This window comes from Aulonocara sp. 'chitande type north' Nkhata Bay, linkage group LG1, assembly GCF_057382095.1.
Source record: "Aulonocara sp. 'chitande type north' Nkhata Bay isolate Kocher_YH1m ecotype deep benthic linkage group LG1, A_spYH_male_GT1.1, whole genome shotgun sequence".
Classification (NCBI taxonomy): domain Eukaryota; kingdom Metazoa; phylum Chordata; class Actinopteri; order Cichliformes; family Cichlidae; genus Aulonocara; species Aulonocara sp. 'chitande type north' Nkhata Bay.
Window position 1 is genome coordinate 9,054,308 of NC_141344.1, and position 25,188 is coordinate 9,079,495.

A 25,188-nucleotide genomic window follows, 5' to 3' on the forward strand; every position below is an offset into this window, starting at 1 on the left:
CATCAGGCTTCATCCTTAAAGGGCCATGCCTGTAACACAGGGCTTGCAAAATCGGGCTAGCGATTTTTCCAGTCGGGCTACCAAAATCTATCTCTGCCCTGCCCGTCAGGCTATTGTAGGAAGAAAAATATATGTCAATGCTTTTGCATTCTTTCGGAAATGTAGCTGGGTAATTATGTCATTGGCATCGGTGAGCCACTGTCAATATGTGACATATTGAAATCGCGTTTGAATTTGCGCTTGTTTTTTGCTTTCACTTTGCAAATATCCAGGTGCCTTCTTTTGGCGCACCGCCGGTCACGACAGGCGGGGGAAAAGTCACTGGGTCAGAACATGGGGTGCCACCATCATCCCACTTCTGACACCAATGTGGCGAGCTCAGCGCGGCAACCGCACAGCAACAACAACAACAACACACAGGGCGCCCTCTGACCCCGGAAGGACACACCGTCGCAGCAAGAGGGCGTCACCCGTCACTATGGCAACATAAACAAAACATAACTGTACAAACAGAACCCCGAACAGCCCTGACCCACTACAATATGCTGCTGAGAATATAGCCCAGAAGAAGCGTATAGTATAGCTTTTATTTTGGAAAGAGCCATTTCTCTGTAATAAACTCTCTTTTCCAAAGATGAGTGATTCCTCAATCAGATATATTTATTTTTTTAATTATTTTTGTTTCAGCAACATTAAATTTAAAAACTGTACTTTTGAGTTAAAATATATATTTATAATTTTAATAAATGACAAATTAAAAAGGCATGAACATTTTTTTTGTATCGAAAAAATATCGAACCGTGACACCAAAGTATCGAACCGAACCGAACCGAACCGTGAATTTTGTGTATCGTTGCACCCCTAATAGATATATATATATATATATTTATAACAATCTAACTTCAACTAGCAGTTCCAATATGTTGGCTTTAACCGGCTATAGTGTTATATTCTGAACTCTTTAATGGGCAGAATGAAAACATTATAATCTGAAGAAGCTACAAAAAATATAGTCCAAATAGTCCTGATTTTTTTTGTTGTTGTTTTGGGAGGGGGGGGGGGGGGATTAAATAATATTCACATATTTTTGAACTCTGATTTTGGTCAAAGATCTTCATTCAAATTACTTTATTTAAATTAATAAATTACTGGCATACTCTGGCACTTGGATTTTAATTATTTGCCTGCCAAATAAATTACACCTGCACTGAATGTGAATTCTGTGTAAAAATTTGTGTCACCTTTAATCAAACAGTTTGTCAGTATTATCTGTGTACAGAAAAAACAGCGTAGTTTCTGAAAAGTCGCACTGCTGCGGACTTCTTCAAGTGTATTATTTTATATGGCTGTTGTACTGAGTATGCACTTTAAAAAATTAACACATCGTTGTTTTGGCAGAGAAAAACAAAACTTTCCTTTTAGTGCTTACACTCAATAACTGAAATGATTTATGAAGTGACTCATAACCAGTGTAGCTCCTGCCAGTTTAATGTCTTTTCTCTTTAATTTTCAGTGCATGAAATTTGATTTTCTTCAGGTTCACAGTAGAAATAATTTCATTTCCCTACAGGTACGCGCTATATGACTGCACTACACACAGCTAATGATTGCACTTCGAGGAAACTCAGTGTACCTTTTCGAGGGTCAAAATATATGTTTTTTGCAGATTAAAATATGAAGAAACACATTCTATGTTTGGCTGAAATCAAATAGGAAATAGGTAAAAAAAAATTTTTTTAATTTAGTCTTAGATTTTTAACAGTTTCTTTCCTCAAGGTTCTGCATTGGAATCTTAAAAGTTTTTGTTCCCATATGCCTGGTGATTTCTCTCTGGAGGCTCTGGTTTCCTTCCAGAGTTCAAATGCATGCATGCTTGCATGTTAACAGAAGGTGCAGATGTGAGATAAACAAAGCTCTGAGTGTTCAGAAAGACTAGGAGGGCATTATGAACCAATTTTGTACTTTTTAGTCTGTTTATATGTATTCATATGTATGGTTACATTAAGGGGAAAAATTGTCAGCACATGTTCAAGACTGGGCTCCTTTAAGCTACAAACAATGACTGTTTTTTACAGTTACTGACTACAAACCACAATGGTACCCTCTGTTGAGGGTACAATGGTGGTATCTTTGGCCCCAAGTTACAACAAAAATAAAATCAGTGCAGAGTGCCAGTAACTCAAGTTCCTAGAATTTGCTCCAACTGCTCAGCTATATGAAATCTACAGTATATAAAATCTAAGATGGCAGGAGGGGGATGTTGTTCTTGTACCTTTATAGATACAATAATACATTTTATTTTGTAGGAGTGAGGGGATGTACGGAATATTATCTGCTACTGATGCAGAAACTTAAATAAATTATATTGATGAGAAGATGATGAAGACTCACTATTTTGTGTGTTTTACATCTACAGAGGAGAACAGGAACACAGAATTTAATACAGTTGTGGTGAATCATCTCAAACTTGCCCCTGACTTTGTGTCCAAACCACTCAGCCTGAGCTGTCCCTCTGATGTACTTATTTCTCATCTTGTCAGTTCTAGTCCCTTATAATAAAAATCTTAACATCTGCAGGGCAGCATCCTGTCTTTTCATCAGTGCTACCATTTCCCAGCCACACATCATAGCAGGTCATATTCTATAAATCTTCCCTTTCACTCTTGCTGCTATCCTTCTATCACAAATCACCCCTGACATCGTCTCCACCCACTCCACCTTGCCTGTACTCGCTTCTTCATCACTCTTGTGCTCTTTCCATTGCTTTGGATAGTTAACGTCAGGTATTTAAACTCATCCATCTTTACTACGTCTACTCCTTGCTTGTTCACCTTTCCACCTGTCTCTCTCTCATCCACACACTCATTCTGTCTTTTCTTGTACTGACTTTCATTCTTCTTCTCTCCACTGCATACCTCCACCTCTCCAGGTTCTCTTCTCTTCTCTCTTCTCTCTACTTTCACTGCTAATATTAGTATTGTTTGCAAACATCATAGTTTATCCTAGCTGACTTCATCTGTCATTCTGTCCATCACCGTCACAAACAAGAAGGGGCTCAGAGCTGATACCTGATATAATCTGACTCCCACCTTGAACCCATCCATCACTTCATCCAGACATTTTACCACTGTCTTGCTGTCCTCACACATATCTTCCACCAGCCTTTTCTGTCACTCTCGACTTCCTCTTGAAGTTCCTTTCTTGGCACTGTATAATATGATTTCTCTAGAGTCACAAAGACACAGTGCAACTCTGTTGCATCTTCTCGGTACTTCTCCATCAACACTCTCAAAGCAAACATTGCATCTGCAGTGGTCATTCTCAGCAGTGAAGACACAACTTTGCTCACTTATCATCACCACTGTGCTTAACCTATCTTCACTGTCTCTTTCCCAAATATTCATGGTAATACTCTTTAACATCATTCCTCTGTAGTACAGCTCTGCACATCACCTTTTTTCTTGAGGCTGGAATTTTTGGTAGCAGGAAGGAGACAATGCATCAGTAACAAAGGATTCAGCATGTGTGAGGTAATCTTGTGGCAAGAATTTTTTCACTCATTTCCTGGCAGTGGAGGGAGCCGTGTGCTCCAGAGGAAAGGTGTTCTTCTGTGCGGTGTAACAGAGCTCACCTCATAGCCGATCCCCTGGGGCTCGGCTACCTCTGCAAGCTTACACACACACAACCGCACACACACTCAGGGTGGAACCCTCACACACATAAAGGGCGCTTTGTGCCCTGACTCATGGAGCTGTCAACCAACACCAGAGAGCTCCTCACAGTGAACACCACTGTTCAGCACACCGGAGAGCTCAGTCAGTGGGCAGCTGCACTTTCATGTACACCCACACAAACTTTATCTACATCTCAAACAGACTGTGTATCACAGACTCATAAATACAGCTGCCCCTACTGTAATTACATTTTCAGACAAGTGGTTTGAAAGCCACAAAGAACGAGCAAGTTTTTTATTTTCTTTCAACTTCTGTTCAGGTGAAGTCTCCTTCCTTCATTTTCATTTTATATTAAAGTTATTCAGTCTTTTATAACTGGATTTTTTTAGCCTTGCTCTCCAACAAGTATTTCCTGAAAATGAAAAAAGAGAATAATTTGATATTTTGTCCTCTTGGGGGAAGGAGCCAGACAGCAGTAATTTAGCCAGTGAGTAGTAAAAAAAAAAAAAGGGACTTCTGCATCTAATAAATCCCATCAACTCACCTGCAGGATCTTCAGAGAAATGACAGTACTGCTACTTGTGGCATGCTCCTTTACTTTTGCACAACCACTACACAGTGAGGCGTGACTTTTTATGTCAGTATTGTGGTATCGCAAGAAATTAGTTGGTTATATAAATATATGAGTATGCATAATAGTTATTATTCATAGATACCTACATCCTAAATTCCTGTTATTCATCTGAAAGAAACAGAATGAGTGTGTCGTTACAATGGTAACGCAAGGAGAGGCAGTATTGGTTCTGTGTTACATTTATGTTGTAAGAAAGTGGAAGAAGAGAGTGTCCTGTAGGAGGCAGTAAAAATGGACACTGATGTTCTGTACATGTACTGAAAAGAAGGTTCAGTAAACAAGTCGCAACATACTCCATTGTAAGTCTCAGTTATTTTATTTTTGTTTTTGAAGATGCAACAAGTATAAGATGACACTTATACTGATGAACACACAGAGGGTTATGGCCTAAAACTGCAGTTTCCTTTCAGTTCCAAAGAATTTTTTAGTGCATTGTTGGTTCATTGTTATGGTTTTTGTTCACTTGCTTTGCTGTCATTAGCACCGTTTCAAGCCTCAGAAGGCAGGTGCTTACAGCAAAAACATCTGTTAAATCTCTACCTGCCTAAAACCTAAAGCTAAAGCCTTGCATGCTTTTTTTTAAAGGAAAAGTTCAATGAAATAATGCAAAACTAAAGAACTAAAGTGAAAACAGAGCTAGCTGAGAAAATGCATAGAAACATCAACATATATCTTGAATTTAAAATAATTTCATACTTTTATAAGGTAATACCTTAGTGCCAAAAATATGGTTGCTCAGCTCCTGATCATATAGGAAGAATTTCTCCATAAACTTCATTGTAGTCACATTACATTTCCTCTTCTTTTTGTGCAGTTAAATATTAATTCTTCAATTGTTATTGTTTCACTTCTTGTTTTGCTTTGTTTCCTTTTTCATGTACCCCCTGTGTTCCCCTCTGGCTCTGTCAGTGTCATCCCAGTCCCACTTTCAGTTTACTTCCTGTTTTATGTTGAAGGTAAGATCCTTGTGAGGTTTTCCGTGTTTTCAGCTCCTTCCTTTGTTCTTTTCCAACCCTTGTTATTTTCTAATTAAGGTCAGCCTTAACTGCTTGCTTATTTAGTCTGTGGCTATGTCCTCAGATTTTGTCAAGTATGATTTATCCTGTTTAAAGGTTTTTTCCCCTACCATCGTCTGCAGTGCCACCTGATTTTCTGTCTGTGTTTGGGTTTCTTTCTGTCTGAAATCAGATCTTTCTAGAAAATGTTCAATCCTATCATCCAAGGATCTGAATTTGGTAAAGGAGAACATTTTACCTTGAGAAAAGATGCACTTGGTGTTCTTCAGTGGAGAATATTTTTAAGGAATATTTGATAAAAGCCAATGATAAGCCATTATTTGTGTAAAAGTATGTTCTTGGAAATGTTGGCAGAAATTTAAAAGAAGAAGCTTTTATTCAGTGCTCACTTCCCCTCGTTGTTATGCAGTTTGTCATCGTGACCCAGTGTACTGAGAAAAAACCTTCCTGACCTGCATTTATAAACTAGCCACTTTTACTCATACTTCCTGTGTTAGTTTCCTTGCTGTGGTTTTTTTAGAACCCCAAAAGCTTTGTGACACATTCCTCATTTACCCATTTTTTATTTCATGTCTCCAAAGCAACAATAAAAGTAAATACAATCAGATTCAGCTGAAAGCGTCTAAGGTGTTTTTTTCTGTCTCTTAGAATAGAATAGAATAGAATTCAACTTTATTGTCATTGCACATGTCACAGGTACAAGGCAACGAAATGAAGTTTGCATCCATCCAGAAGTGCTTTAGCCATGATATAGATATATTACAAATATATATTAGCAATAATATAGATATGTGAGTATATTACAGAAATGGGTCTATTATGGTATGTTATAATGTACACGGTATGAAGTATCTTATGAATATGCTATAACTATAAGTATGTACAGGCTATGAACAGGATATAAATATGAATAACATATGAATAAAATGAATGAATAAAATAAAAAAAACTATACAGAAATATGAGATACACAGCTATACAGAAATGTGAACTATGCAGTTGTAGATTTAAAAGTTATCGTATTGTACAGAATGATTATTTACACAGTCCTCTTGTTCAGCCACTGCCCCATGCTCCTGCACTTCTATAACATTTTGCAGTCATTTTGATGATCTATTCCTCCTTCAGATGCCCACAAACATTCCTACCTGCGGCATCACACCGTAACCTGATCATCCCCACCCACTCTTACCCCCTGCTCCCACATCTTCTTTGTCAGATTTTCCACTTTGCTCAAGCCACTCTCCCTTTCAACTGCTCTGTTCAAGCATCTTTTTCTGACCCGCTGCTTGTCTTTAATCTCTGCACCTGCTTTAATTTAATTGACTTGTTTGCATGTAAAAACTGTATTACCTTCCCTTCCAATTAAAGACCATCTTACCAAATCTGCCCGTGTCTGCACTTTTATAAGTTTATTTATAGAAGCATTAAAGTCAGTGATTCAGTCACAGAGGTCATAATTATTTATAGTATGGCTGTTAAAATGTTAAATCTGAAACAAAGTTAAAGGGAAATTATAATTCTCATTTTCAGCGTCTATATTTTCATCATTGGACGCACCTAGCTTTGCATGATTCATCTTCATACTTTATCATCAATTCATCTTCTACCTCAGACAAGCTGTTTTACTTCCTCTCCAGATGTCCTCAGATTTCCTTCCATTCATAAACAGAGGGTTCAGACAGCAGGAGGCTAGGTTTTCTGCAATCAAAGCTAGTATTGTGTACCTGAAATCACAATATTAGGGACATCCATTCTATTCGGCATCATACAGAGCCAAGGGTGAAAAAAAGTGAGCATCTCAAACTCTCTGAAACTCTCAATCTTATTTGAAGTGAGCATTCAGAGGAAATAAGAAAAACACAACAGACCTCTCTTGAAGAACATCTAATGGAGACTCTCTATCACCCGTTAGTAACTGATAATATTTTAACTGCTCTTGTACCGGATGGGTTTTATGTATTTAGCCTAAGGGTCCGGAGAATATTCAGAATTTAATATCTGACATTAGGCAGAGATAATGAACCTACTTTATGCTCCAATTAGCCCAAATGTTGTATAATGCTGCACCACAGGGGTGCAGTCTCTTCATTCATCCCAACAACCCAGCAGTTGCATGACAGTTGTAAGATCTAAAGGGAAGCACCACTGAGGGACAACTTTAACTCTATAACTTAGCTGCACAAATCGAAAAATAATCTTTACTGCTTTGTTTCATGCCCAGAGGTTTTGTCAGCATATAACCAATTTGTTCCAGTATGTAAAATATTTGTGCTTCTAAATGCATTAAATATTTTATGCTTGACTTCAGGCTGTTTTCATGTCTGTAATTAAAAAGCTTTGGAAATTCCACGTTTGTCCCTGCAGTATGGGTTTATCTTGCCAATGTGATGTTTACAGGAACGTTTGTGCACTAGATCAGTTTTCTGAAAGTGTCAGTACCAAGGGATCAGCCTCATCAGTGGATTTCAGCCAGCAGACATAGTTTATGCTTATCTCTATCATTTTATGCCATCGTGTTTAAATTTGTGTTTGTTAGTTGTTTCTAGTTTGTCTTTTCCTTTTTTAGTTTTTAGATAAATGGTTTCTGATGGTCTTTTTTTTTTCAGACTTTTGACCGTAAGAGATCTCAGCTGTATCCCAGGAGGGAGAGTCCATGGCATGCTACAGGGTTGCGTGCAAGGACGTGATTATATCACAGTATTTTACTAACTGCGGGCAAAACTGCCCACTTGCACATATTTAATGCAACTAATGATGTTGTGTGGGACTTTCTGTTGTTCCCACTTGAGCGGGGGCGGGAAGGTGGTTGGGGGGGGGGGGGGGGGGGGTAAGGTTGTAATTAAAGTTTTTAATTAAAGGATTTATTTATTATTTCATAATGTCAGTCTTATTTTTGGCTGTATCAGCACACTAGAATTTGTAAAACACTGACATTAAGAGCCGGTAAATCCTGCAGGGTCATATCAGGAACACAGAAGAAAAAAAGGAGATTTCATGTAAAATCTAACTGAAAAAGTTCCCATCTGACCACATTCATATTAACTGATCTTTTTATGTACAATAATGTTTGTATATCTAACAATAATACTATGAAAACTGTCAGAGTTACAGGTCTTTGAGGTAAATATAGGGTGGGTCCAATTTTCACCTGTCAAAGGAGATACACATGAACTGTATTGCGATTTATCACAGTTTCAATAGAAAAAAATACAAATTATTTGTCTATAATGTTAACTGATCCGAGCATTGGTCGCCTGGATATTATATCGGTTTTCTTCAAGATGTGTGACTAGGTGGCTTTTTATAACAAGTCATAGCATCTGAAAGGTCTCTTTTTTATTTTTACCTATGTTTTGATACCAGAGTCATCTTCCAGCCAAGATTCCTTCTGTCCCAAAACAATTTCCCAGCGTTTTCATGTTTAAACACTTGCAAACATAGCTTGTGGCTTTGAAATAGAGAAATATTTCTGATGTTCATGTTCTGCATGATAGCTGGGAGATTGATCAAACAACTTTCAGTCCATTCTCAGGATCGATGGATTCACTCCCCAAAAGTTGATTATGTTCATCTGGACGTAACGTTTTTAGTGGGAGAAACGTTTCGTCACTCATCCAAGTGACTTCTTCGGTCTCAGCTGCATTTGCATAATGACTGAAACTAGCACCACTGAAGGAACAATAGGCTGGGAGGTCAGTTCCTTCATCATAATTATGCAAATTCTCATGACCATTGATCAACAACCACTGATCAAAGACCACAGATCAATGGCCATGAGTACCATTCACAGAGAGTTGGGGAATGGCTGCAATCACAGCATAGTAATATGGTGAAAGATGTACCCTTAGGCCTCCTTTCCCTTTTCACGTAAATGGCTTCAAACCAGCGTCATATGATATGACCAGTTCCTTCAGTGGTGCTAATTTCAGTCATTATGCAAATGTACTGTTTATAAGATTGGGGAAACCTGCAGTCAGCTGAGACTGAAGAAGTCACTTGGATGAGTGATGTAGCGTTTCTCCTGCTGAAAATGCTACGTCCAAATGAACAGAATCAACGTTTGGGGATATAGCTACCTGGATGATTGAGCATGCATCAAGAAGATGGATAAACTCCTTTTTTCAGCCTGTGAAGACTTTCTTTTGGAAGAAGTTTGCATCTCCGTTTTATTGTCCAACTGTGGTGAAACAGCTTGTAGTCAACTCCAAACAATTTTTCACTTAACAACATGCTGGTCCACCAAATTTTTTTACGTTCGCTTCTGTGTACAAAACCATCATATATCTGTATTTTCACACATTTTATTACTTTTAACTACAATTCCTCCCTCTTTGTCGATATTGAAGGAGAGATCTGAGACTACAGAGTATCTAGGTGAACATAAAGAAAACAAACAAACAAAAAAAAACTAATCAAGAATAACAGAAATCATAATAGTGGTTATCAGCTTTAGTCAGGCCTTCTGCTTCAGGTCCTGTTCTCATTTGACACTTCTTTCTTTCACAGTGTAGCCTATGTGATAAGAGGGCAGTCCATACAACATGTTCACTTAAATGAAGATGAATTAATAAAACAGAAATACCAATGAGGCTTGATGAGATATGGATAGAAGCATCAGTTGGTGGGCAGTAAACTGCCATAAAATGGATCCAAAAATTGCCAATTAGGAGGACGAGGTCATCGAGAGATATGAATGACACAAAAGCAAAACACAATGCATGCGGCAAGTCAGGAAAGTATAAAATACCGCAGTTTTTTAATTTTATTTTGTTCAAATAGTGGCAAGTCATTGTTTCAGTAATTACTTGGCTCATAGTGAATGTTACAGAAAATAAATAGTGTCAGTGTGGGACTCAGTGAAGCTGATTTTAAACTGATTTTAACCACACCCTTGTTCCTTTAACGTGGTAAAAAGAGAACCATCCAAAACTGAGGATACAATTCGGAAAGACTCATCAAAATCAGATAATTGAATGTTGGAAAAATTCTGCCTGGTCTTAATTTGGATAGTACAAATCTAACCTTTGTATAGTAGAGACAGAGTTTGACACACACTGGGCGCTGCACTACCAGCTGACCACAGTCAACCGGAGTATTGTTGCTGAGCCTGTCCACAACTTTATGACTACAGTATACCCATCTTCTCATACTCCCACCAGAATATGGTGCTGTCTCACAAAGCTCAAATCATGTCCTTTGAGCACCTTTGGAGCTTGGTGGAACGGGAGATTTGAATCCTGGATGTGCAGCCAACAATTCTGCAGGAACTGTGTGATGCTATCGTGTCGTTATGGAGCAAAATCTCTGAGGAATGCTTCCAGCACCTTGCTTAATCTGAATCATTAAGAAGTAATTATGTCCCCCTCCAGGGGCAAGGGTACCTAGACCCGGTTTGTAGAGTACGCTTGGGGAGTGTGATCGTGTGTACAGTGTCTCTTTATGTCTGTCTCCACGTTGGTTGAGTGTGGAGTAAGTGCATATGAGAGCATGAGGGTGGGAATGGATGTTTGTATCTGTGTGTGCCTGTATTTCTGTGTCTATATGTCAGGTTGGGTGTCAGGCGTCACCTCTCTGGGGACATCTCAGGCCCTCCAAGGTTTGGAGGCCTATCTCCCCCTACCACCACTTCCCCTGCCAGTGGCGGACTCCCTCAGACATCGGTGCGTTGGTGGTTCTTTGTGTCCGGGGGTGGGCGTCCAGGTACACACCGGCTCACTCCTTGGCGGCCGCTTATCGGGGCCTGGAGCCTGGGGCTCGCTCGGGCCACTTCGGAGGTGGGGTGCCCCCGGTCTCTCGGCCTGGGGCTCGGTCACTCAGGCACGGCTGGCTGCCGGCGGAGCTCACGGGCGCGTCACTGCAACTCCCCCTGGCTTCTGCTCCGCGGCTGCTGAGTGAGCCCTCATCTGGGACTCTCCTCAGCTCTTTCTGGGACAGTGGCGCGGCTGCCCCTCTGTTGGTCTTCCTTGGTCTCTTGTGTTCTGGGGGCCTCTGGATGTCTGGAGTTTTGATCTCCTCCATACCTGCTTCATGCCCTGGAGGACGGGGCTGTGGCCCCCCACACCCTCTAGCAGATCATTACATGAAGGAACCTTTTAAAAAAACAAGCGCGTCCATGCTCACAGGTGTACACACGGGTGATCACACCCACAAACTACACCCTTTTTGGCTCCTACCTCAAAGCACACTGTGTTCTGTTGATCTTATGTGCTGCACAATAATGTTTAATATTTAGTATTTACTGTCATATTCCCATATATCATTGTGATACTGTTTATTCTATTACTCTTGTTCTCTTCTGCTTGTTTTCTTTTTTCTTTCTCAGCAGGTGATCCAGGTGATTGATATATGCATTTATTTCTTTTCTTTTTTTTTTTTTCTGCTCATTCTGTTGGTTTTTGTTTTTTGCCCTTCTCCCCCGTCCCTCTTCTCAGCTGTTTCTCTTTCCCTCTTTCTTTCCCCCAGTCAAGTCTGTCCCGTATTCAGTAAGTGAAAATAAAATAAACAATAAAAGGTGAATCAAATGGACCATTACGGCAAGGCTGGGATGGTCCATTTGGTAAAGTAAATCCGTTGGGCATCTTTCTTTGCCTTTAGACAACAATTCTGATGGCAAAAGAGCCAAACGGGACAGGCAAAAAAAAAAAAAAAAAGAAGTAATTATGTCAAAATCCAGCCACCCTGGTACTGTCAAGGTGTAACTAACATATCGAGTTAGAGATGCTGAGTGTACATAATTCTTGAATTATGATTAAAATAACATTCAGAGAATAAAACAAAACGAACATCAGAAATCGTTTGCAGTTAGCTACAAAACCACTTTATTGAAAAAGCAGATTATGTCATCTACAGTTAAATGATACGTCCCGATTTTAATACATTAAATAACTTTAGACTTTTTCATGTTTAGATAAATAGATCTAGTTTCCTTTTTTAAAATGAACCATCTAGGTAATCAAAACACTTAGCGATATAAAAGATGTGTGACAGGTATCCAGATGTGCTTATTGGAACTACGAGTAGGAGAAGATATCTTTTCTTTCCAAGTGATTTTTGACAGAATTATAAAATAAAATAAACTAGCCTTTTTATGTACAGGGTAACTACCTGTGTGCTATGCAGCAGAAACTGAAGTAGTACTTTTAAACAAGCGAATTAAGACATCTTTGAAGGGGATAAACTGGGCTTGTTAAGTCGTTGATAAAACACAAAAGTTCAGAAAATGCCTCATTCTTCAAGTATAGCACACATGAATTAACCCTTGTACAAAGTTGAGGTTAAACACATCAAATACGGGGGGAATGAATCACGTACAGTATGCAGTCCTTTTGTTCTTTTACACGTACTAGTCATGATTACATTCAAACGAATCTCATTACATCAGGTTACATTAAAAAGCCCTTTCGGCCTGTGGTGACCCCTGCCTTCAGTCTATGCTTCAGTCTCTGTTTTGGACACATTCAGTAGTATTTAATCAGACCTGCATGTATTACAGTATGAATAAAAGCACGGCCAGTGTTTGCAAGTAACAATTGGTGATTGTTTTACTCAAGTTTGCATACTTGACGGGTGGAGTTTAAGTGCTACGGTCAAAGTTTGACGTATGAGCTACTGGAGCATTAGCTGTGTGTCTCAAACATGTGTAAACTTCACATGTTTGAGATCCAGTATGGTACAAGAGAGAAGTTCAAACAAACACCAACAATTAGAGACAAACATCCGGAATATGGTAAGCAATGAACAGACAGCATCATCACAATCATTACCAGGTTTGAGAGCGCAAGGATCAGTGTGCTGGATGCTGCTGAGCCCTGCAAACACAGTGAGGTGCATGTGCCATGGCCCTGCCACTAATACACACACACACACACACACACACACACACACACACACACACACACACACACACACACACACACACACACACACACACACACACACACACACAATATTAGACATTATGACAAGTTGCTCTTATTTCAAATAAGCTCATATTGTTGGGGTTCATCTGCAGAAGTGCAGGATTTCTTTCAGAATTAAGAGCTTTCCTCACAAAAACAATGCTTTAAATATAATCAGGGAATGATCAACAGACTGCCAGTTCAATAAACACACTGATAACAGTCCAATGAAGAAGGTTGGGAATTTTTCCACGCTACCACAGCTTGAAGTTTAAAATATTTAAGTCTCGTGTTGGTCTTCCTTTGCATATATGTATAGATATATATGCACATCACTCACTAAAAGACATACATATAAGTGCCTGCCAATGCACACACACACACACAAACACACACACACACAATCAAAGAAGGGGGTGTGGGTGGAACTCCCTAAAGAACACAGGTGGGACCAGCAGCTCCGTGTTCTCAGGTACATCCTCCCGAAACACAACAGCAGGCTTCATGGCAGACCAGAGAAAGACACACAAACAAACCTGTTCTGTCTTAAGGCATGTGGACAAGTGGAGATTCCTCATAGTAATGCACGATGTGCTGATGTGATTTAAAAAAAAAAAAAAAGTCTGCAAAAACATCAGGAAACAGCGCCCTGAACAGATCTGGAGCAAAAGGTATTTGTAGATAAGCGTTCAGTCTGTTTTAACCCGCTTGGTTTACCCATGGTAGCAGAGAGAGTGTGGCCTTTTATGTCTCTCTTTTAAGGAAATTCAGCTACTTCCTGGTTGAAACAAATGATCATATATGCTTACCTGCATGACAATCACCAGCCTATCAAAACGACACTGTCCCAGTCTTGTAGCTTTAAAAACTGTTTGAATAAACTGTCTTTAGCCAAGAATATACCCTATATAGTTTAAAACAAGGAGTTCTCACACTTTTTTACTGGGGGAATTTTTTTTCCACAACCACTATATTATAAACCCTAAACAGATTAATTGTGTTTAGTGTCACCAGATGCTGTGGGCTGATATTTCTCCATGCGCGCCAGCAACCCAGCGGTCTAATACACCGAGCTAAATAGTAACAGGAACATTATAATGCACCCTGAGAGAAGTAAGAGCTGGTGACAGACTGATATGATGTTTCCCAACCTAATGTGGGAGGGAAATAATGGATCCAATATGCTGCTTTTACTGGCGCAAATAGTTCCAGTCTATATCTGTGAATTTAAACAATGAAGTTCAGTTTTCTAACTTACAGGAATTTATTCTGAGGACCACTTAGCAATAGGTTGCGGACCCCTGGGGATCCTCAGACCCCACTTTGAGAACTGTAGATAAAAAAGAGCTAATGAATGCTTTATTTTTGGAAATTTCTCCAACAGTGAGTCACAGCTGGAATTTTTCCTGTGAGCTGTGGACATCTGCCTTGTGCGACTGCTGAGTGTCCTTTAGTGTTGCACCAAAAGCCCTAATCCTCTGTATTTAAAGACTTATCTCCGGCTAATCTCTTAAGACGTTAGGATTAAGCTAAGTCTTAATCTTAATGATATAACTTTGATGACTTGTGGTGTGATGACAGAAGGCATGAAGATAAATTTAAAAGGGTCTGAAATAAAGATTAATATTTGTTTTACATTTTGTAGGATTTAACTACAACGTATAGCTGCCTCTATACAATCTGTGCGATGGGACTGCTCATCTGTTGTCTGTTAAAGACAGAGAATGATAACATTGGTTCAGTCAGGGAGCACATGACCAAAAGAAGTATTTTCTATTTGGCCTGGTCTGGGACTCCCTTGTCCTTAGAGCACCAGCGTGAAACTCCATCTCCTGTGATGGAGATGGGTTGCAATGTGACTTGCAGGTGTGTAGTACCTGTATGCAGGCTAAAGCTTATTAAATAGTGCACCCTGTATGTGATTTGCTAATTGGATCTGTAGAAGGCGGTGAGCTGAGAAGAAGAAGAAGAAGAGTGCACCCAAGCCTAGTTTCAAGGCCTGCCTGAACTAATGCGATGCTTGATTTGTAAGCTTTCTATGGTGAGTAAGGGCTAAAAGAAACTCATTTCACTGGGTGTACAAAGTGGGACAAAACAACTGAAGGCAAATACTATTTGATCCTGGTCTGCTCCTACAAAGCCTGTGAATCTCTGACAGGCATGAAGAGGCTCTGTGTCCTGGAGGAGAAATGATACAACAGACCAAAAGCTTCCGAGGCTTTAGACTGATTCTACCATGAGCGCAGCAACATTAAAAAGAAAACAACAAAACAAGAATCTACATCTAAGATCTGATGTGGAAAATGTCTGCAAAATATATATCCATATATAAAAGACAATCTATGTGCATCTAAAATTTTCTGTCATCATATAATCATTAATTAAGACACTGCTTGTGACTTCTAAGTGGAATGTCAGTCCGTCCTCTGGGCTTGTGGTGCTACTCTGCATCGGTGATGTCGAGGTGGTGCAAGGGTGACAGTTTTTCATCACAGCCCTGTGTCATGAATGCTGGGTGTCCATTGCATAGCCTTTAGCAGGACTCCATTTCAGTGTTAGAAGCTACACGGGGAGAGCCCACTCTGAAGGCACGGCATGCCCACCGTTGGGCCTGTCCGGCCCAGCCAGCACTGGAATGCAGTGGCTCGTTCCCCGGCCTTCCTGACGCTAACATCAGCAGCGTTCTCAGATGTGACAGCACTGGTGAATTCACGTGGTAAATTGCTTCAGTCAAAGCATAAGAGTGAAAGATACAGAAAGGATGAGAGAGAAAGCAAGGAGAGAGTTGAATTTGCGCTTTCTCCTCCAATCCAGAAACCCTCTTTCTGATGAATGTGCTGGGGTCAGGAGGTGTGACGTCATCAGGGGCCTCTGGGTGAGCTGGCGTGTTGACTTTCAGGGTTAGGCGCCCAAGGGGGAGGGGGATGGAAAGGACCACAAATGGAGGGTAAGGGAGGGACCCTTTTCCCCAACCCTAGCATGTAATAGCAGGGCTTGTGGTGGGAGCTGCACTGTGTGTGTTAGTCCACGGACTGGCTGTCCAGCTGAGGACGGGGGCAGTAACTCAGATGGCCACAGAGAGGCTTCTCTGGAACTGCTGAAGAGGGTGCAGGCCTTTTTTTGCCCACTGCTGGTGTCCCAGATCACCTGGGATGTGGAGCTTAGTTCTCCCAATCACAGTTCAGTGACATGGAGAGGGTAGCTGGGGGGCGCATGGGCAGGAACCTGCGACTGGAGCCGAAGGATGTGGCAGTCGTGGCAGAGCAGGTGGCCTTCCAGTGGATAACAGCGGTGCCTTTCCTCATCATTTAACTGGAGACCGCAGTCCTGAAATAAATATAATTACATATATTTAATAATCACGCTCACACATATTAATAAAAATCCATTTAGACACTATAAAACATGTATTTTACATGCACTGGTAAATTTTGAGGTTTTATGCTATTTTGCTTCCAAAATGTCTCAGACTGGTGGAACAATCATACAGTCAGGCATTTACCTTTTGCTAATTTGAGATTTTACACATGAACTTCAGACATTTTCAGCAGAATTGTGTTGGGATGATTTCAAAAGGAGGAAACAGCAGGAAAGAGTGTACTTCAAAGACCGAAGCTGGCAATGTGGTTTGGATGAGAGAGCTGCCTGGGCAGAGCACGCCGGAGGCAGCACACATGGTGCTACTTTGACTACTCGCTGTACATTTTGCAGATCAGAACAAAAACCCCAAATTACCCATCGACCTTTTCAGAAGTGAGCTTGCAGCTTAAAGACTGTCTAATTTCATCTGACGTTTCCACTGTCACATGGATCTCTTGGGTGCATGCACTACTTGGCACGAGTAAGCAAACACCTTTTGTCTTTTTAAGTAAAATAGTAGATGTTTATGATCCACAACCTTCTCTGTGATCTTCCTATTTTCCACTTGCCTGATAACTTCATCTTCAATCCTTTGTCCGATATATCAACCATCCCTTCTCTGCACATGTCCAAACCATCTCGACCTGAGCTGTTCCTCTGATATACTCATTTCTAAGCTTGTCTGTTCCAGTGATTCACAACAAATATCCAGGTTTCTGCTGTGCATATTTAAATAGTGAACTGTAGACCTGCGATGCAAAGTAACTGGAGAGGTTTTAAAGTAATAATTATAAGCTTTCAATATTTAACCAGTAAATATTGAATTTCAAACATATATCTTTAAAATCAGATTTCTTTCTTATATTTTAAGCCCAAAATCTCCACCTATAGCTACCAAACTTTCAATTTTTGGAGCAGTCTATATCCTGAAGGTTTTAATAGCATTCAGAGTCACATTTATGGAAGATTTTACTCTTAAAAACTTGGGGGGGAAAGTATTTTTTTCCTGTTGATAACAGCAAAAACAGATTTCAACAAATTAAGCCACCTGCAATATAAAAGTACTTTGCTCAGTGTAAAGTTATTAGTTAGTTTTTAATTATTTTTACTGTCTTTACCTGTAGTTTCTTTCCTTAAAGAAATAATTTGAGATTTTGGGAAACAGGCTTGTTTGCAGAAAATGAACAGATGAGAAAACTAATTAGTGACACCAAGTTGTGCCAGTGACTTCAGTGTGGGCGTCTTTCTGGACCCTCGTTGTAAACAGGGTGCTGACTCTGAGACAAATCATAGACAGTGAGTGGGTTTATCCTTGAAGAGTTCAGATGTCCAGAGGGAACTGTGGGTTTGAGAAAAGCTGCCTCCAAAGACGGGGATAGAGGCTGTTCAAATTGTATGCTTTGATGAATGAGCACACTGATCTCTGAGCCTGCAGAGGAATTCTGCGCATGGCTGACACAACGAGACCCCGATGTGGACCCTGACCATGTTGGAGGGATTACATAAACTGACTGCTAACCACTCGGGTGATTTAAAACCGGATAAACAGCTTAAAAATGTACATATTATAAATGAATTTTCACTGTGCATCAATGTGATTCTCGCTGTATTTTCAAAAATCCAACTGTCGTGTTACAGCATTACAGAAAAAACATGTTTTTTTCCCCTCAATATGTAATTATTTACCATCTTCAGAATGATTCAACTGCAGACTTTACCCTTCCTGTCCATAAGCCTCCCTCTCACCCCCCATTCAGAGCTCCACTGAATGATTACCCGCTGCTTATATAACGATCTGATGCATTTCTATGAAGCGGAACCTCAGCCATTCAGACATATGCAAGTTGTATCCTGCTCAGGGGATAGTAAAAATGATCTCACGATTTAGAAAAAAAACCCTGCTCAATCGCTGCAGGGAGGCGTGAAATGTTTATTTGTTTCACTAAACATTCATGGCACACTTGAACTAAAAAAAAATCTAGCAGCCAAGTTGAGCGACAGGATGACTGAGATGTCAGAAGCTGGGTTTAAGCAGCAAGCCCCCAGCCGAGCTGCAATGCGCTTTGTCAATGAGTCACATATTGAGCTGTAACCTTTGGTTGATATCCATCAGTATGTTTTTTTTCCCCTGTCTGTGTCTCATTCATTCCACAAGAGCAGTGATTCACACTCGTTGGTAGAAAACAGTGAGTCTATTCTTATCCCACGATTTGGAGATCTTACCACAGTTCACTGTGTTTACGGGACTAAGCAGATGTGCACGTGTGTTAGTGTGTGTGTGTGTGTGTGTGTGCTAAAGTAGTGTGCAAATATGTCCTTGTGTGTGTTTTTATAATTTCAACCGCCTCAAAAGTTGAATCACGCACAGTGATGCTTAATTCACTCTAATCAAATCCCAGGCATGGCAGATCACTCTTACTCATACCTTGTGAAGTGTGTGTGAGAAAGAGAGACTACAGTCAGTGTACGCAGTCGAAGTGACTCACCTCACAATGGTAGCACTCCACGTGGTAGTCCTTGTCCATAGAAACAACGCGAATAGTTTCCTCAGAGCCCTGTGGAGACAAACACACAGAAAGTGATGAGTTTGATGTTTGAGCCCTGCAGCTTTTATTATTAATTTTTGATTCATTCATTCTACTTTTATCTAAAACATATTGGCTTTTATTTTCACCTTCAAAGCAAAAGCTTTTGTTTGCTTTGGTTTTTGTACATTTTTTCTGTAAGCATCTCCCTGTTGGTGATTGTGTGCTAGTAAGAGATCATTAAAAAGAAAATCCATGAAAAATTCAATGAAAAAGAAAATCGGACGATTCTTCCCTCACAGGGCGCCGCTATGTGGAGCTGTTATTTTTCGATTGCTTTGTGAAGTTATATTCTGACTTTGTGCTCGTTTGAATCTGCAGTGGGTGTAGTGGATCTCCTTGAGTGTGTCAGAAGGGCGACTCTTCAAGTTGAATTTTTGAGAATGCAGATGTAAATGAAGACAGTCAAATCTGGTGAGAAAGTGAGTGATGAGTGAGAATTAGGTTGTTCTATGTGAAGGTGCAGTTTGGGTCAGTTGTGGTGAATGTTCTCCCTCAGACACGTTGGGATGTTACAGAAAACCTCAACACTCTGACAAAGATCCCAGGGGGGAAAAATCACGCTGTAAATGTTTGTGAATCTGAGCTTGGACACCTGCTCCCGGTTGGTATCTGAGTTGTAGCAGCATCTCTTATTGCCGTTCTTGATCCCAGATTAGATTTTGCCACCTCTTTTACATAGATTCGGAAAAAATTAGTTACATGAATGAGCCTTTTTGCAAATACACCCGACGTTCACATGATTAATGTCAAATTCTGGTCTCTGAGTCCAACCAAAGTCATCAGTAACACTCAAAAACGGCAAGATGTAATATTGTTTTGCTCGTTACCTGGGCTGGAAGGATGGGCTGGTTACATGAGGCACACTTGGGGGCAAAAACCCTGTAATGGAAAAAAAATCATCAACCTTGTGTTTAACTCAACTAAATCTAAAAGTTGTTTTTAGACATATAATACACATTCATACCCAATTTTTGGATGCTGTTTAAAATGTAAACAAAAACAGAATGCAATACAAATCTCACAAACCTATATTTTACTCACAATAGAACAGAAAACATATCAATGGCTCAAGCTGAGAAAATCTACCACTTTAAGGGAAAAAAATTGGCTCATTTTTCATTTGCTGGCAGCAACACATCTCAAAAAACTTAGGACGAGGCCATGTTTATCACTGTGTACCAACAACAGATGGGATGGGCGCAACAAATGATTGCTCTTGCCATTAAATTCAAATTGATGTAATATTTATCACGAAATAATTAAATATTTCAATTTAAACATGTGACATGATAATTAAATATGAGTTTATGAGAATTGCAAATCGTGGCTTTCTGTTTTCATCCCAACTCTTTTGGAATTGTGGTTGTAAATACCAGGACAATAATTAAACAAACAGGAGGGTGTGGCGTACCCCCGTGACACCTGGCAGACTGAGACAGACTGCTTCTTTGTGCCAAACATTACTTTTACGTGCTGAGCTGTTTGTTTACAAAACGATCGTCTTCTTACGTGTGGTAGTCTTTGACACAGTAGATGTTGTTCTCAACGTCCACAGTGAAAGGCACTCCATCTAGACCCTCCTTACACACAACACAGCGGAAACAGCCGGGATGGTAGGACTTGCCTAGTGCCTGGAGGATCTAAACTCCCACACAGAAAAAAATAGAGAAGAAAATAGAAGATAATAATAATTCTTATATAGGACTTAAATAACAGGTATGGACATGCAGTAGGACATAATAGGCAGAGAAAGGGTTACACTCTCTAAAGGGCTGTCCAATTTTTTATTGGAATAGCGTTATTCAGACAGTATGTGAGATTGCTGGAGTGAAGGTCTCAAATATAATTGACTTTGGACTCCTGCAGGACAAAAAGATGATAACTTTATCTTGGAGAAAAATTGATGTAGCTATAGATATATGTATGAGTGAAGGAAATTATATCTTGGAAAAATACTGGATTATACAACACTACATCTTTTTTATCTGTATCTTCTTTAAAATTCTTTGTTAAATATGTAAAGTAAAAATTCTCTGTTCTCCTCTAACGGTTGTGAAAACACAGCAGCATGCTTAATTGCTGAATCAGATTAATGATTTTTATTAAAAACGTGGTTGATAAGGAAAAAAAGGTCTTCGTTGCTCAAGGCTCTTACCATCTCCATGATGAGGTGACCACACACAAAGCACTTCTCAGCCGTCTGCTGGAAACCAGAGTACTGTGGGTGAAACCAGACACGCAGATTATCATGCTGAGTATTGCTTTTTTGGATACTGTTGCACTGACTGACCTTGCAATCTAAAGCAATGCTTCACACTTTCTGCATGAAAACATGTTTCAATCTTGTATTTATCTACAGAGGGAATTGCTTGTTAAATGAGATCAGTTATGCCCTTTTCACCTCTATATCTTTATTTTTGAACTCTGCGTGAATTACAATTAAAAACAATTCTTATTTGTCTCATACTGAATGTAAATGTAGCCTCAAAAAAGCTGTTACAGTTTCGCTCACTTTCGCTCACTTTGGCTGGCTGCATCTTCTAATGGTTCACTTACACCAGAGCAAAAATAGGATGTCAACCACCTAGCAACTAAGCAGAATTGTTTGTTTCCCAGTGACTGTATTATTATTATTTTTTTGTTTTGTTTTGCTTTGAGCGTGTGGCACATTCAATTTCTGTGGGACCTCTGTGCTCTCAGTCAGAGCTGTGCGTGTCAAATGACCATATAAGGATATCATCTCTCTGACATTGTACAGAACCAAGAGCTGAAAAAACTGCCAGTGTTCAGTGTTTTGAAGCGTGAGCTGTTGAGCTATTCAACCTTAATGTGTTGACCTCATTATTTGTAACTTTGACCATGTTAAATGTAACAGTTTAATTATGAAAGGAAATAAATAAAAGCATAATAGATACACTTTATAATGAGATGACCAGGCTTTATTTAGAATCATCTCATCATTCTCTTAGCCTCCATTACTTTTTTTTACAGCTATAACTAATTCGTCAAAGATTCCTTCATGTTGAGGGAGTTTAGTGCCCTCTGTCTTCTACAGGAAATAAAACACTCGCCAACACATCAGTAGCTCCTTCCCTTCAAACCTGAAGCCCAGGCGAATAATTAAAGCGACCATCTGCAGCACACAACCCCCTCTGGGTCATGACCTGATTGATACAGAGGGGCCTGCTAATGGAGACACTGCTACCAGGTGGAGGTGGTAGGTCATGATGGGCAGGCTGCCCCCTGCCCTGACATCTCTGCTCTGAATCTACCATCTGCCAGCACCTCCCCCCACCTATGAAGCACCCCCAGGGTGACAGCCCAGACTAGCCGTGCATCAGCCGTAGGAGGGAGGCGGAAGGAGATTAGTCTCATCCCGACATCTCAAAGGTGTTGATTGTAAATTGCAAAACAGGAATCTGAGTGTTTCCTAACAGGCCAGCAGGTTACAGGAAAGCTGCCTATAAACAGGAAGTACTGTCAGCACATGAGGCTAACAGTTATGGTGTAATCTGGACAACAAAACCAATTTCAACATCTGCGTTAGAGGAAGTGTTTGCAGCCACCTTCCTTGTTTGAAATCAGTTACATTTTATTCAAATCACATACAGCTAGAGTAAACAAAATATGATGGTCACGATTCTCAGTGTTCAGTGGAGCATGAGATCAGGTCCAGTGTCTGGCCTGTTAACCTGCAGCAGATGGACCAGGAGTCTGAGAGCTGCAGCTGTCCAACCCTCCTCCTCCTTCTCCACCTCCTAATTGTAAGTGCCGGGGAGCAGCTCGCAGTGTAATTGAGCTCCTTGGGGAAATTATTAGTGTGAATTGAAGGGGTGGTGCTAAAGCCCTAATTGTAGCTGTTCAGTGTTTTTCCTCCAGAGGGTTCAAGAATGTAGCCTGAGGTCCTAATTCTTCGCTCTTTCTGCTCCACCTGCATCCCCGTCTGACTCCAGCATGAGGCAAACACACAGTGATGCACTCATCACAGAACAAAATCAATAACCATGAGAGCACTTACCAGAAAGTCCTCCTCACAGTAGACCTTTCCATTGACGTTGTAGAACGCTTTCCCTCGTAGCCTCCTCCCTGAAAAGATGAACGGCAAATTAAAAATGCAACATGCAAAGATGTATATAGACTATATAGTCAAAAGTATGTGGATGCTCATAGTTTTGTACTTTGGATCTAGAAATCTTAAGGCACAGACCCTTACAGTAAACAAGAGAACCGCTTATATACAGTGGGAATATTATTTCTCATCTCCTTGCATTCATTTGCTATTTTGTTGTCTACCAACAACCAAACAGTGTGACGAGGGATTTTCTGACAACCAAACATTATTATAGCACACTGTACTTTACAGTATACCACAAGTGGACATCAAGGTATGAATTATTTTTTTTGTAACGGTACATTTTAAGCAGTTCTTTCCTTTAACAACAAAAACAACAACTAAAAAAAGTTGACGTGAGCCCCAGACTTTATGTGTAGTTGTTACATTTTGGGAATTACGAATAAGTGATACAGCAAAGGTCTTGGTTAACCTACTGAAAGAAGAAGAAGAAAGACAACTATCACAAAAGCCATGTGTCTTTTGACTTCAGCTGGACTGAATGATCATCATCACTGTCATCTGTCAGTACAGTTTGGGTAATAATAAAAAAGCACTTTGCAAATGAAACATCTGAGAGAAATAGGCCAACATCAAAATAGTGGTAGACCGTTCAAAAGTGTCTGATTTAAAAGTGTCTTTTCCAGTGAAGGCAAGGTATCTGCCAGTGGACTGATGACATCCAGATGTTACAAACTGAATCAAAAGGAGAACTAATGATATGTCAGAGGACACAAAGGCTATTTTCTGAACATATAAATATAGTCATCCCTTTAAATTCTGGCTTACACAAAAATTGTGAAAACCATTGCACTGAACATTGTTGCACACCAACCTTAGCCCCCCCCCAAACATCAACATGTTACCTCAGCAGAACAATGCTAACTGCTACACACCATGAAACCCACAAAGTTTTAGGAAGTAAAAAGAAGAAACCATCACAAACACAAAATAAGTCCAACACACAAACACTCAAATGACCCAAAGGCTTGACTGCCAATGTGCCATGACATTCTCAAAGGTGCCATATTCTTGCTTTGAAGGGTCAGAGATGGCATGAGGAGGATTTACACGATATTAGGCAGCTGGTTTGAATGCTGTGACTCATCAGTTTAAGTAATTGCAACTTTGTGGCAACAGTTTCCACTTTGCTTGCAAACTGACTTTCTTTTTGCATAAATTCCAAAACTTTTTAAGAGGACCTGCAGATTTTTTCTGTGTAAAATTTTTTTTGGTGCAACCACACTTTAAAATCTTAGCTGAGTGGGAAAGGATTTGACAAAGTTTAGTGTAAAACCGTAAAAACCATCCCAGAATACTAGAGAAAGCAAAGAGATGAGCTTATCCAATTTTCCACTTTTTAAAATCTGATGATAAAATAGTCGATTTTCTTTATTGCTGGTTTGCAGATTTCTGTCACAGCTGCACCATCCACCCACTGTTTAAACCTACTGTTTGTAAAGGACATGAAAAGGAAGCTGAATTCGGAATAGAAGAAAGATAGCTTAAATGAAAGAATGTCGGCCTTCTAGTGAAGAGCAGTTAAAATTGCATGTCGCAGGTAGAGAATGAACTGAGTAGCTGCACCGAGGTCCAGTATTAGAAAAATAAATTGTATCTTGAAATACGAATCCTCCCGCAGACATCAATAATAAAAATATGGAAGAGAAAATGTGCACTTTTAGACTGTATTTGTTAGGTTATCACTTCTTTGCCCCCCAAAAACTAAAAAAACTAAAAAATAAACAATGAACCAATTATTTCAGACAGAACATGCGATATAACACTTCTGTTAACTTTTACATGCAAAAACACATCCTACTGTATCCTTTTCTTTTATCTGCCACGGCCACAGCACACAGAGTGCGGAGCAGATGGTTCGCTAAAAAAAGGCAACTTTCTGC

At 39.9% G+C, this 25,188-nt stretch overlaps 1 protein-coding gene across 1 annotated transcript in view; it reads right to left on the reverse strand.

The window, feature by feature from the left end:
- Positions 1-12,102: 12,102 nt before the first annotated feature.
- Positions 12,103-25,188, reverse strand: part of wtip (WT1 interacting protein) — a 36,751-nt gene continuing 23,665 nt past the window's right edge. Inside the window, exons 3-8 of the mRNA XM_086260194.1 lie at positions 23,192-23,259; positions 21,329-21,391; positions 20,683-20,813; positions 20,001-20,052; positions 19,072-19,140; positions 12,103-16,552 (exon numbers count right to left, since the gene is read on the reverse strand). Of these exons, the coding sequence (XP_086116320.1) occupies positions 16,400-16,552; positions 19,072-19,140; positions 20,001-20,052; positions 20,683-20,813; positions 21,329-21,391; positions 23,192-23,259 (536 nt within the window). The 3' untranslated portion in view covers positions 12,103-16,399. The remainder of the gene's footprint in view (positions 16,553-19,071; positions 19,141-20,000; positions 20,053-20,682; positions 20,814-21,328; positions 21,392-23,191; positions 23,260-25,188) is intronic.